The 13,921-nt window shown below is 40.7% G+C and overlaps 1 protein-coding gene, 2 long non-coding RNA genes and 2 other non-coding genes across 6 annotated transcripts; 4 read left to right on the top strand and 1 right to left on the bottom strand.

Moving 5' to 3' along the window:
* Positions 1–256: 256 nt before the first annotated feature.
* On the bottom strand, positions 257–10,280 carry usp46 (ubiquitin specific peptidase 46). Of its 2 annotated transcripts, none has more exons than XM_030772031.1 (9): positions 10,245–10,280; positions 6,403–6,483; positions 4,647–4,860; positions 2,725–2,963; positions 1,510–1,586; positions 1,343–1,426; positions 953–1,150; positions 558–636; positions 257–358 (listed from the first exon to the last, which is right to left on the bottom strand). In XM_030772031.1, the coding sequence occupies exons 1-9, from the start codon at positions 10,278–10,280 to the stop codon at positions 257–259; spliced, it is 1,110 nt and encodes a 369-aa protein (XP_030627891.1). The 2 variants fall into 2 exon arrangements, with proteins under 2 accessions (XP_030627891.1, XP_030627892.1); XM_030772032.1 differs by having other exon boundaries at positions 4,647–4,824.
* Positions 10,281–11,170: 890 nt separating this feature from the next.
* On the top strand, positions 11,171–12,176 carry LOC115810598 (uncharacterized). The gene is made up of 3 exons (XR_004025247.1): positions 11,171–11,211; positions 11,718–11,773; positions 12,134–12,176. It is a non-coding gene; the product is annotated as an uncharacterized LOC115810598 (long non-coding RNA).
* Positions 11,837–11,957, top strand: LOC115811005 (small nucleolar RNA SNORA26). Its single transcript, XR_004025266.1, has one exon. It is a non-coding gene; the product is annotated as a small nucleolar RNA SNORA26 (small nucleolar RNA).
* Positions 12,165–13,416, top strand: LOC115810597 (uncharacterized). The gene is made up of 3 exons (XR_004025246.1): positions 12,165–12,184; positions 12,697–12,760; positions 13,208–13,416. It is a non-coding gene; the product is annotated as an uncharacterized LOC115810597 (long non-coding RNA).
* On the top strand, positions 12,871–12,991 carry LOC115811006 (small nucleolar RNA SNORA26). The gene has a single exon (XR_004025267.1). It is a non-coding gene; the product is annotated as a small nucleolar RNA SNORA26 (small nucleolar RNA).
* Positions 13,417–13,921: the final 505 nt, after the last annotated feature.

Below are 13,921 nucleotides of genomic sequence, written 5' to 3'. Positions count from 1 at the left end.
GGGCAGACAAAAGGTTTCTGGGAAATGTAGTATTGGCAAATCGAGGATTGGCGAGGGGGAAGGCTAAGGGAGATACTGGCACAAGCCTCAGTGAGAGCGTTCCTGAGTGGAGATGGATGGTAGAGGAGGGTGTGGGGAAAAAAAAAGTCGTGTTCAGGTTCACAGATGAGCAGCTTTTCTTTTTCCCTTCCCACTGATTCTCCCACTCTCTCCCTCCCTTCTTCTCTCGCTCTCTGCTTCCCTCCCTTTATTCTCGTTACTCCCTGGACTGATAAAACAAAATGTAGCCTGACTCTGAGTTCTTGGAAATATCAGAGGTCAATCCATAAAACTCTTCAATGGCCTGGGCATCAATTTTCTGAGAGAGAGAGAGAGAGAGGGAGAGAGAGAGAGAAAGAGAGAGAGAGGGAGAGAGAGAGGTCTTTTTTAAAGATAGCAGATTGACAAAAATATCAAATACACTTCATGAATGATGAAAAAACACAAATGTGTGTACATGTGGACAGGCACACTAAAAGGATAAAGCATACACACATAAAAGGATTAGCCACACACACCTCTACAATGTCATCGTCGAACAGCAACCAGAAGCCATGACTCTTCACTATTGTAATGTAGTGTCCTCTATTGGGACCACTGGCAAACAGAACAGAGAAATGACAATGAGGTGTGTGCACATGTATAACCCTGTGTGCACAATGGATGTATGATTAGGGAGCATACAAATCAGTACATATGTGTGAGGATGGAGTGTACTCATGAGTGCTTCTGTTTGTGTGCGTGCGTGCGTGTGTGTGTATGTCTGTATGTGTTTATGTGTGAGCGTGTGTGTATGTGTGTGTGTGTGAGAGAGAGAGAGAGAGAGAGAGAGACAGAGAGAGAGTGCGAGAGAGAAGGAGAGAGAGAGAGAACGTGGTTTAATACCCTATACCAGATGAGCGGACTCTCATACCTGCCACAGTGAACGACCACAGCGACCAGGTCGTACATGCGGTCGAGGTTAACTGCGTCCCCAGACGTGTTAAAGAGACGCAGCTCCAGAGGGAAGACCACGCGGTAGGACAGCTTAGTGTAGCGATGGAGCTGTTCCATATACTTAAAGCGCTTCAGATGCAGGGCTAGTATCATAGGCAACTTCTTCACCCGCATACTAGAGAAACAACACACAAACATGACACAACACATTACAAGATGTACACATACACAGCCCATTTCTTAAACATCACGTGCAGCTCCACGTGTACTAAACATAAAATTGAGGGGAACACACACGGTAAAAGATTTAGCGTCTGTTAAATGAGTAAATGTATTGTAATGTAATACGTAAAGAGATATGTTATACCGTTTCTGTGCCTCTTGCTTGCTGCAGCATGTTTCACAGTAGTATTTGTATTCACTGCACAGAGTCTCTGTATTACTGAAGTCCCTGTTTTTACAGAGAACAGATATTTACCACACAGTCTAGGCATTAAGGGAAAAACAAATTGGTTCTATTTTTGTTGTGTGTACCTGAGACAGTGTGTTATTGATGTGTTTTGCTCCACATCCACAGACAGGTCCAGGAAGTCCTCATCTTTGCTGCTGACCTGCAGGAGGCACAAGAGAAATCTGCAGGTGAGTGTGTGTGTGTGAGAGAGAGAGAGAAAGTGAAAGAGAGGGAATGAGTATCTGTTCACAAGCCCCACTCAGGTTATAATGTACCCGTTTTGGGTTTTGCCTGTAAATAATGTTATCCTCTAAGAGTACACACACGCACAAGCACACACAAACACACACAGCGGTGTCTTTGATCTGCATGAGCTGTTTAAGGTCATCCACTCTATGAGTCAAAGCTCACCATCAGCACAGGCAGGTCCAGGCGAGATGAGAGCGTGTACAATATGTGAATATATGAACTCACCGACACATTGTTCTTATGCAGATTTATGGCTAATCTCTGTCAAACTGTCTTATTAAACCACAGACTGACCACAGATTATTAGAGGTCATCCAAGTGTAGCAGACAGAGCATCAGCAAGAGTGAGAGTATGTGTATGTGTGTGTGTGTGTGTGTGTGAGAGAGAGAGAGAGAGAGAGAGAGAGAGAGAGAGAAGACAGAAAGAGTCCACACTCCAAAGAAACTCCAAAGAATCCTGTCATTTGATTAGAGGATGCTGAGGCTGATGTGTTGCACGGCAGATGAGGCATTCTTATTTTCAACCTAGTTAGCCCAGTTCTCTTCCTCTGGAACCAGACGGTATCATCATTTACTGCTCACTAGGCAGGCACTCCTGGCCTGACTTGATTGGCCTGGGTGAGTTCCTGTAACGGGAGGGGAGGGGAGGGGCGGGGTGTCGGGAGCACCCACTGGAGGTGATAGTTGAGTTCACAGAGGTTCACACTGCACAGCCATCCTCACAAGACCCCCAGCTGAATACCGCAAACCCACTCAGTCAATGACTTAGAGAACCTGGGATGATGCTGTGGAGTGTGGAAAACTGGTTCCTTTTCTCACTCCCTTAAGGTTAATGATGTACCCTCATAATAAAACTGATTTGTGAATATTGATTCATTTTTCATGTCTGCCATCACTGAGTGACTCCATATAAAAAAAAATAATAAATTCATAAAAAGAATTGGAGCAGTAGACAATGTCACTAAATCTGACTTCAGTGTCACTGTATGAATCTCTTAGAAGAGTCACATCTAGATCAATGAGTCAACCAATCACCACGCTCCTCTCACCGTCTCGCAGTTGAGACAGCGCGTCTCATTGGTCAGCGTGCCCTGGAAGATGTCGTGAACCCAGGTGGGTTCCGTTTTGTTCTCGGCCTCGGTTTCCGAGGCGACGGCGTTTCCGTTGTTCTTCAGTCGTCCGTTCTGTTTTTCTTGCTTCTTTTCCTCCTGCAGGATGTCAGCCACAGTGTTCAGCAGGTAGTTGAGAAACTCATGAGCGTCCTGCTGCATGTAGTTATCAAACAGATCTGTAGACAGGGGAGAGGAAAAACACACGAGTTTCAATGTTAGTAACATGAATAATACGTCCACAACGTTGAAAGGTCGATAGTCATGCAGACCTCATATGACTTGAGATTACTTCAGGTAGAAACGGTCTGTGACTTGAGCTGCATGCAAACAATCTGACCTCTCACAAATAGAAAAACATGTCATTAACTTCCTCAGGAAGGAACACAAATTTCATTTGTCAGAAAACATATTTGTTTACGTAGAGGGACTGTGTGTGGCAATCTTTTGTGTTCTCACAACAACATGAAGTTCTCTTTGGTAAACAGAGAGTGGGAAGAAACAACAAAGGGTAGATTAGTATTTCTCAATCAGGAGTTTATCTTTCAAAGGCATCACCACAGGTCTGGAAAACTGTTTGAGCTCTAAGCCTACTTTGAGTACAGTCCACCAGAGATACTATGGTCCATAAAAAGGTTCTAATTTGTTTGTAATGGGTTGTACCAATAGGGACCAGTTAATAACTGAAAAGACCAGATCAGGGTCACTGCTCAGTATCCTCAGAGATGAGTTTTGAGTTTTGCTGAGTTATGTGATATACCGGTACACAACACTTTAATTTAATGCTGGAAAGAGTTAAACATACACATCTGATTCAAAAGAGCAACATGATATAAACATTTAAACATACATGGATACCCAATGGATATCAGCAATGATCAGTGACACACACAAATGTACTCTGGGTGTGTGTGCATGTGAGTGTGTGTGTGTGTGTGTGTGTCAGAGAGAGAGAGAGAGAGAGAGAGAGAGAGAGAGAGAGAGAGAGAGAGAGAGAGAGAGTATGGGTAGTTGGCTGACTGCTCCCCAATCCTGACAGAGCCCTGTATTGTTTATTCATTGAGAGAACATTCTGGAGTGAGACGGCAGAACAAATCCTCCTTTATTCCAGATATGAACTGAGAGAAGACTGCTTCTCTCCCTCTACATACACCTGATCCCACACACCTGCCCCTTGTCCTGCATACTCAGCATAGTCCACACAATGGAGGACAGAGGGCAAAAGAATGAACCACCACGAGAGAAATAATGTCTAAATGTGTTTTAGTCTGTGCTTTAAGAATGATGAAAACTATTGACCAGACTGGGAATACAGTGAAAAGATTCTAATTCCCAAAAGATAATCAGTTGCTCAAATTCATGTAAACTGTTTGAAATTGTCTCAGTGTCTTCAATACTAGCTCCAACATGCCACGGAGTCTTTGAAACGATGAAAAGCAAACAGAGTCTTTGAAATGATGAAAAGCAAACAAATAAACCACAACAAATTTGGACAATTAGTAAAGTTTTGTTTGTTTGATTAAGCAGTGCAATAAACCAAATGTTCTGTTGACTGTTCGAAGTCCTAGACTAGTCTACAACAAGCATTTTAGAATTAAAGCGCTGATCTGGGATCATCTCCCCGTGGTCAATATCAATCTATTTATTAAAATTATGAGAGACATTAACTGATCCTAGATCAACCACTTCTTAATTCATACAATCCCCATTTAGGTTCTTTTTTTTTTTTTAAAGGATTGTTTCAGTTTTGTGACAGTGGTGGATCTTCTGATCCGAACTCAGAGCATACGCTTGTAACCTAAGCTCAAGGTAAGGGTTCAGACAAAAGGTCAAGGTCAAGGTCAAGGCTTATGCCCTCTCACCATTTTCCTTGCGCAAACGTGAGATGAACTTTTTGGGTGGGATCACGCCGACTTTCTTCTTCTGCGTGGCGATGCTGTGGAAGAGGTCAGCCAAGCACGTGAGGAGGTTTTCCTTCTTCTTCTGCTGGGCTTTATAGGCCAACACATTCTCCCTGAACGGCCGGCAGAAATACAGAGCCTGCAGGACCGAGTTACAGTAACACGTGTTTCCAAACTAGAGAGAGAGAGAGAGACAGAGAGAGAGAAAGAAAGAGAGAGAGAGAGAGCATATTTTCGTTGGGCCTCTTCATCACTTATGCACTGCAAGTCGATTTAAGAAGTTCCTCAGAGAGAGAAGGAAAAGGAGATGCACTTAATGAAGGACTGGCGTTAAATGAAAGCTGAATAAACAATGACTTTACGCTGTGCTTTGTGCCCTGCTGGTGGATGCTGTTCATCCTCAAATCTACCTCCTTTGTACAACATCTACTTACAAGCTAGCACATGACCACTAACCAGCTTTGGATGGAGGATGGAGACAGTGTTTACAGTCCCTCAGAACTGATTAGGTCTGAAAGTCTGAGTTTATACACAAGTCTCAAATCCACATCAGATGGATGATTAAATTATTGAAGTGGGAGCAGATAACTCCGGGGTTCCTATGCAACACTGATAACACTGGGCTTATAACAAAAAACAGGAATAACACTAAATGTTGCCAAGGTGATGTGGCATTGCACTGGTGCAACTGGCTGCTGCTTTTGAAAAGGAGATATAAGTGTTTTTGTGGTCTTCTGTACAGTGTTTTACTACATATGGTAACCATCCACTCGGGAGTCACTCAAATCAACATTTCATTTTTCAGTGATGCTGCACTTTCATATATGCTCGTACAAGTGTTATCATGGCATTCAAACAGATATGTTCGCAAACACCATCTCAAAAAGACTTGTGTAGTGGCTTTCTGTCCCATAGTTGGTCAGACAGATTCACGGTGTGTGACATAAAGTGGTAAAATCATTGGGTTTTATATAAAGGAAAGGAGTGGTTTTCACTATTGTTTAACTTATAAAAGGAGTAATGAGATTAGCCATGGGAATCTGAAGAGAATATTGAATGATGGATAAGCGTGAGGTTATAATGACTTTTGGTCAGACAAAACATGTAAATGACTGACTGAATATTAATGCTTCACTTGAAAAGCTTATCAAATATTCAAATTTAATCGTTAAATTTAACATAAACAGCTGTCTGCTACCAGCGACACATGTCAGTTTGACCTGCTCTCAGTTTTAGATATCCAGTACCAAGATGATATTCCTGGGACAGATGCAAACATGAAGTTTTGCATGTACACAATTCAAATACAAATAAACATCGGTTCCTGATATGAATGGATTGCCAGTGATTTTAACAGAACTGTTCTTCTGAGAGAAGCTGTTGGGAGTCGATTTTTCTTCTGCATGTTGTGTTATTCCATGTGGCACAAATTAAGGTTTGTGTAATTCAGGAACACATCGTATTAAATTTCAAATTTTTTTTAACTTCCAATTTTGGCCTACTTTACTAAACATAAATATACAAACAAACTGCTTGTACTGTTTAAACAGAATTTTGAGGAGAGTTCAAAGCAGACTAATTACACAGCTACAATCACATGGCATTTCAATATCTACGGATATTGCTTCCTCAGGTTTGGCCCTGTTGGACAAATGATCTATTTTAATGCTAAATCTGTTTTTCTAGAGGATTCCAGAGACGTTTGTTTGACACTTACATTGACCAATCCAAAGTAGTGTTCATTAATGGGAAACTGCTCTGGACCAATGTCTTTCTCCAGAGCAGAGGCATTGGTGCCCTAAAGAAAGAACAGGAGGAGAAAAAGAGAACGTGAGAGAGACATAATGACATCTGTCCCATTCTTGAAAAATAATTATGAATCATTTATAAAGCGGCCCCAAAAGCAATAAAAAGAAATGCCAGTAACAGGTAGAGTGGAAATGACCCAGGCTTGGACGTTTAATTGTGCGGCTGCTTGTTTTTCTGACTTAGATCTATGGCTTTAATTACATCAGTGACATGTCTGCATGTGAGGAGAAAACAGCGAGGGAAAAAAAACCTGTCCCAGTTCGCAAAAGAAAACACTACGTCCCTGCCAACGTCAACATATGGGAAAAGAGAAACAAACACATCACCTTGTGATCCGCAACAATTTCTATTTTATGCATGTAATAACAAAGAGAGGATCAGTTCTTCTTAGTTCTATCTTGAATACCTTAATAATACAAATACCATGGGCAAAAGGACAGCCATGGCCAGAGATGAGATGTTGGGACATCGGGGCATAATTTGTGGTGTTCTGTTCTTCTCAGCAATGTTCATTTGTGGTAGGCATGACTCTCGAACAAAATAGCTTGAGCAACTTATGTTATTACTTTTTGTTCTAAGCAAAGACCAAAATAATACCAAGCCACTACCTGGGACAAGGCCAAAGCAACACAAATACACTTGATCCAAATTTCCCTTCATCATGTTAGAAAAGACCTGACAACTTAACAGTGTTGGAAAGCTGGATCAAACAAACAAACAAAAAAAAAAGAATCGACATTTATCGTTCACTGTTACCATTTGCAGTCAGTTGCACAGATGGAATGCATTTCAGACCGCACTCAAACGCATTAGTTTAATGAACCACTCGCTGGATCAGGCATCGCTGTGTCTGGCCAATTTGATTAAGCACAATCTAGCAAGAACACAACATTACAAAGACATCAAAGTCCCTGTCAAGGATATGTGGGGAAATGACTGACATCTGATTGGCAGACTATTACGTGACATGTATTGTTTAGTGTAAATGATCTGAGATACATATCAGAGTCCCAGCTATTTCACGAGGTGAAATATGAACTCAAGGTGGTTTCCATTTCAACCTATTACAAATGTTAGCTGCCCATTGACTCTAGACCATATAAGCACCTCATTGTAAGAGTGAGTTTCAAGATTTTTTAAAGTTCTTCAGCTACAGTGACAGAGAATTTATGCTCATAAAAAAGGCTATTGATTTCCACAGGCTCAAAGCTTGAGGAAAAGAAACCATGTCATTGTGCAGGGATAATAAAGAGAGACTTGAATCACGTTTGCCTTTAAATGACCCTCATTTTCTTCCTGTCCCAGATGACCAAAAAGCTTGTCTTTGTAATCCACACAAAGTTCTGAAAGTGCAGACACATACAAAAATGCAGACAGATGCACACACACACACGCATGCACGCAAAAACACACACCACTGAATTGCTAGTACTGTCACAATTTTCCATGGAGCCCATGTGAACATACACATGACCGTGCACATCTGAACACACACACACCACACACACACACACAAACCATGAAATTAAAGCTGAGAAATGTGCAGTGTGGGGCAGCGCTGGCCATTACCTATCTCTGCATCTGTGTTCAATGACCCCCTGCAGCAAGCGGCCATCATGGCGCTAAGTCAGAGTGTCCTATTGGACGTTAGGTTACATAACTGAACACTAAGGTGCAGTCAGGCCTGCAGAAACACACAGGTTGGTATGCTATGCTATTACACAAAAGTCATTATTAACATACACCATTAGTCCGCAAATGAATAGCATCCTCTCCTCTAACCATGCCAGCTGGGCTCTGCTGTCTTCCATCTCTTTCTATCCTTTTCTGTATTTGTACGCAACTGAAAATAGCATATCTATTTTCGTTTGTTTGTTTTTTCTGTTGTTGTTCTTTGAATCGTGTTAATTTTGTTAGTTATGCAATATCTTTTCATTCAGGTGAAGTGTTTCTCTCTTCATGCAGCACTGTGTCATTGAATGGTCTAACTGTACACACTTGACACTCTCTCTCTCTCTCTCTCTCCACAGCTTCATGTGGACAGAAAGAGATTCACAAATGTCAGAACGGGCTCTTGTAGACGCGTGTTATTTTTAATACAGCGCTATAATCGTTACTTATTTATTTATTTAGTATGTAATGAACGCACTCAACGTGTAAACAGGCAGTAAGATGGGATGTGTCAATGGGAGTTCATTGTAAGGTGTTTGACGCCTGTGTAGACTTTCTTTCTAAAACCACTAATTAATCAGAGAACAGTCACTCATAAATAAAGGACAATAACACCACAGCCTCTCCAGCAACAGGATGGAAAATAGGAAAGAATGTCTTATCATTAAAAGCTGGATAATCGACTAGGAATCAAACAAAAAATGTGATAGTAAATTAGGTGGTAAAAAGCACAGATGAGAGAAATAAAATAGCACAATGAGAGAAAGTAAGACAGAATATAAATATACTACTGAAGAGAGCAATGAAGCCAGTTTTTGGAAATATGTAGGCTAATATGCAACTGCCATTTGTAATCTCTGGAAACCATATCTAAAAATACAATCATTAAAAAGTTACATTTGAGTTTAGTGTGTTTCTGGTCCATCATACTGGCCCTGCAGTGGTATGTGTTTGTAGATTTGAGAGCGAGTTCAGCTATAGCTCAGTTGGAATAATTGTTCGAGCATTACAACAATAACAACACAAAGTGAGCTACAGTGGATCTGATAACAAAACTGTAAATGGATTTGATTAGTCAGTTCTCACTGAAACCACTTCGCCCCTCTAGTTACAGTGACCCACTGCTTTGTACTAATCTTGTCTCTGAAGTGATCCAGATTCATTCAGACTCTGATAGGGAAGAAGCTGTCGCTGCCACCGGTGAAAGGGTCTTCTAAAACATGTCATTAATATGGTTGTGTCCACAGCCTGTGTTTCATGACATCAAAAATGATACCACACCAAACTATTTAAATGTTTAACTCAAACAACATACTGTCATTATTCACAAACACTGAAAATGATGAGACCACTCTACCAGTTGTTTTTTAGAACAACAACTCAACTGCCCTGTTCCAAAAATGACGTCACTCCTATGTTTGGTCTGGCCACACCACGTGCAAACTTAATTAATATTCACCGGTGTGCTACGCAAATTTGGTCACTTTATTAAGGCAATAGTCCAAGCAAATGGAAATTTTATGAGCAAACAGGAAAGGCTATCGTCACTACTTATGTTTGCTAATCATAAACCAGTTTCTCCCGGAAGTTTCTTCTTTTCCTCCTAGTTTGCAAAAAGACCCTTTAAATACAGATTAGCCTACTTCTCTTTATGCGCCTGTGCTCCAGTTCATAAAGGAAACCTCACAGTAACCCTCACAGTTTACAGCTATTTGGTTATTCAGACCGCTTGAACATTAGATGCTGAACGAGCAAGTTGACTCGGTCGTGTCACTCACAATAATCCCACTAACGTTAAATTGACTCATCCAGTAGACGTTACCCCACAGGACAAATCAGCCATTGCTTACATGTGTGACTGAATCATAAAACTAATTATAACGCTGACATCACACGGAAAACATAAACCTTGGACAGCCATCATCACAATGGTCAACGAAGCTGTTCCCACTGAGGTAGATAGACTTGACTGAGACTCTTTACATGACTTTGGAACTACTTAAGCTTAGGCAACATATGACCAAACAAGAAAGCCGGGTTTCCCCACACGCTAACAATCGATAAATATTGTTCACTTACCATATTACAAATGGAGGCGATATTTCTGACAGTCATTTAGTTTACAGGGTTCCCTTCACTGACATCTTCATAAAATGAACATGATTCCAAGTGCAGGACAATACTGACCAAATGTGTATTTCGCGGATTGGACAGGAGGCCAGGCTACAATCCCAGTCGCAAAAAGAGATTCGGCTAAAACACTAAGCAATTTTCTCCGTTCTCGGAATGTATTCGTTGCTACGTGCAACATGCATGACACAGACCAGACCTATACATTTAACAGTCTTTACCACTATGATCGGTACATTTTTGTTCAATGAAACTCCGTCATTAAATAAAAATGACGAACGTATTTACAGTAAACATCAGTGCTTGGTGCAGGTTGCTAACGATACATCACATCCTCAGCGGCTTGTACACGACCCGCCTACTTGATGGGAAAATGCATTCATTCTGTGAGAAAAGAAATCCTGTTCGATTGACTGACAGAACCACTACACCAATGGGGCCTGTTTAAAAGCATTGCGAAGGTTGATGATAACCAATGAACTTTATACTAAGCACAAGCTTGTTAAAGTTAAAGGGTCGTTTACTAGATATGTACTAATTCATGAATTTTTAGGGATACACTTGTAATTACAACATAGTCTGTGACCAAGATTGATTCTTGTTAGATTGGTTAGTAAAGAAAAATACGGCTGATCTTTAACGTAGATGTAAGACCATCATATTGCAAAAAAAAAAAAAAAAATTGCTAAAAAAATCTTTACACTCGATGAAACTCCACTAGTGGGAGAAAAACACGAGAAGTAATAAATCAATTCTCCTTTGGTTTATTTATTTACTTCCCCTAGGCAAACATCAGACCCCATCATCCAATCAGTGTGCATGTACCTTTAAGAATCCCATCATTCCTTCCGTCGTTTACGACACATCGTTCTTTTGGTCATATGCCCTGGCTGGTGTTGGACGCACGATTCGACAGGTAGCCAAAATTTAACAGTGTTGCTTGAAAATAAGTACAGATACTTGTTTTTTTTTAGGGAAGTAAGGGACTGCATCGTGACAGTTTAATTTCCCGCTACGTATTAAACGTTGGCGTACTGAGGTTAGGTAAAATTGAACTCTAGCCAATCATTGGCTGTTGGGTTTTCTACAACTTACATGGTACTTTTTAGTATAAGCACTGCAGTTTTACGGGTAATGCTGTCTACATATTATGCATAAGATTGTTTTGGTATAAAGTACAGAGCATAGTTAAGTAACGAAAACATGTACATGAGCACTTAAAACTTTCCAAGTAGCTTTAAGCTAGCTTTACAAAGCCGCCACGTGGGTAGACCCCGGTGATGTGTGGCCTTCAAGAAGCCCGAGCAGCACAACATTAGTCTTAGAATGGTTTTGTTCTCGTGACTGACTTTACGAACACTCACTTGTTAGTTAGCCGTTTTATTCAAATCATAGCTAAAATTGTGTATTATGTGATTTTAGGTTGTCAGTTTGAGCCAACTGGCCAGAATGTATGGAGACTCGCATCGATTGCTAAGGTAAAGGTTCACCCTGAAACCGTTTACACATTTTACATCAAACTTTTGTTTGAATCCCCTTTTTTGCCCATTTAAGACCTTCAGTGTCCTAAATGATCAACACAGGGGGGAAGAATAACTCTCTCAAAAACCTGAGGTGAAGGTTACTGATTCCTAGCCTCGGATCCTGTCGGGAGAAACACAAATATCGCTCAGAATCGTATAGACACTGACGCATTGATTGGTTAAAATGGATAATTTGGTGTCCAGGGTTGTCTGGTTTTCTTAGCAAGCGCACTTTAACCATGAAATTAGCAATTCGGATGCACGGTAATATCCAGAATGTCTTTTTCCGGCACTAATGATTATTCTCCATTACAGGGCCCCTCATGGTCGTTGGCAGAGGAGATGCGCAGAGCAAGCCGTCCCCCGGTACATATTAGAACACTTTTTACGTCCTTTTAGCACCTTGTCCAGTGTCCCCTTTTTCGCCTATGTAAAACCACAATGCTTTACATGATCAACACAGGGGGGAAGGACAACTGTCTCTAAAAGCTAAAGTGAAAGCATGGTGTTCCTTGCTTTGGAGCCTGTCGGGAGAAATGTAATTAAGCTATTTAATTGTGTAACGTTGCGATTTTGGTCACAAACGTGGTTTAATAGGTTTTGGTGGCTTGCATATATATATATATATTTTTTTTTTACCATCCAAGCATATACTTTCCTAATGAATGGGGGGGAGGGGGGGGATCCCTTGTGGGTTTAGTGCATTAGGCCATTGTTTCATTATTTTTCAAATTAAGTCTTGTTCCTGGTTTAATCAAATACTCCATCGGGAAGTGATGATTGCACATATAATTATTGTGTTTATTGGTCCTTTATTAGGTTTTATTTCCCCCACAAACTATGAATGTGTTGTTTATATTGATGTTTCTCATTAACAGGCACTGAACGGGAAAACATTGCTGTTTTAGCATAATCTGGAGTTACTGCTATGTCATGAGCGCGGTAAATTCTATTAACATTACCTAATTTCAGACCTGATGGCTCCTTTAGCAGGAAGCACTGGGTGATTTTGAAGCTCTTAGTTGCTGAACATGTGTGTTCCCTCCTATGCTTTGCCCACTGGAGGCTGTCTGTGTGTCTAGTGGCCATAAAAGGGGGGGTACAGTGAACCCTCACTAAAACCCAAGACAGAAGTTGTCTCTCTGTACTTGGATCCTGTCGTGTGGAACAGTGTTTCATCAGACCAGTCAACAGTGTTGACTGTCAGTGTCCCAGAATGCAGTCCAGTGTATGCATCCTTAAATCTAGCATATAAAGGTTGACTTAATAGGAATAAACATTTAATGTAGTCTTTCCAGTTTCTTTGTATTCCTTGATATTATTTTTTTAAAATGGAGGATTCATATGTAATGTATTAGTGATGAATCTCATGTCTGCTTTTTTTAACAGATGCAACTTGAACAGCTTTTGTTACAGAATGCAGAGAATAGGTAAGATTTCTGGTTTGGAACAACTCCAAATTACTTCAAAGTAATTGTTCATGAAAGGTGTTGGAAATTGTTCTAGAAAGCTTAATGTTTGAAATGTACAGTGTGTCTTATTGCTCTGTTTCATGTACTCATTTCTACTTCCATTCAATAAACTGCTTCCTCTCTGAAGTATTGTGTGGCTTTCTCTGGAAAAAATGATGTGAATAGTCACTTGTAAAATGTTTTGTGCCAAATGTCTCAGTCGACAGTGTTTTAGGTCTTAACCAAGAGTAACCATTCAAATCAGCAGTTTTACCAGTGGTGCCTGTGACACCCAAATCCAACGCACCCATCCTGTTCATGTAATATGGAATGGCTAGAGACAGAAACACACACAAAGGCAGTATGGAAGGGTTAGAGGCAGAAACACACACACACACACACAAAGGCAGTATGGAAGGGTTAGAAGCAGAAACACACATAAAGGCAAAAGAACTAAAACTGCAGTGACATATAACCAAAAGGTTTCTTTCTGGCATGGTGTAATGTGAGAGAGATATTATTGGATACAGATTGACCCATGAGCGCCTTAAATCTTGGCTGTATGTCTGAGGGTGGTCATAAAATAGCTTAACAGTGACATCAGTGTAAGTGTGTGTGTATATATATCGTAGGCTAATAGTGAAAAGCTTGC

This window comes from Chanos chanos, chromosome 4, assembly GCF_902362185.1.
Source record: "Chanos chanos chromosome 4, fChaCha1.1, whole genome shotgun sequence".
Lineage (NCBI taxonomy): Eukaryota > Metazoa > Chordata > Actinopteri > Gonorynchiformes > Chanidae > Chanos > Chanos chanos.
Note: the sequence above shows the minus strand (reverse complement) of the source record. Positions and strands in the feature narration are given on the sequence as shown.

What these genes read in the sequence shown, in the direction of transcription:
- usp46 (XM_030772031.1), bottom strand. Translation starts at nt 10,280, where the DNA reads ATGACTGTCAGAAATATCGCCTCCATTTGTAATATG. An exon ending in TCGCCTCCATTTGTAATATG is followed by an intron (nt 6,484 to 10,244) that starts GTAAGTGAACAA and finishes TTCTTTCTTTAG; the next exon opens with GGCACCAATGCCTCTGCTCT. An exon ending in GCTGTCTCAACTGCGAGACG is followed by an intron (nt 1,587 to 2,724) that starts GTGAGAGGAGCG and finishes TGCCTCCTGCAG; the next exon opens with GTCAGCAGCAAAGATGAGGA.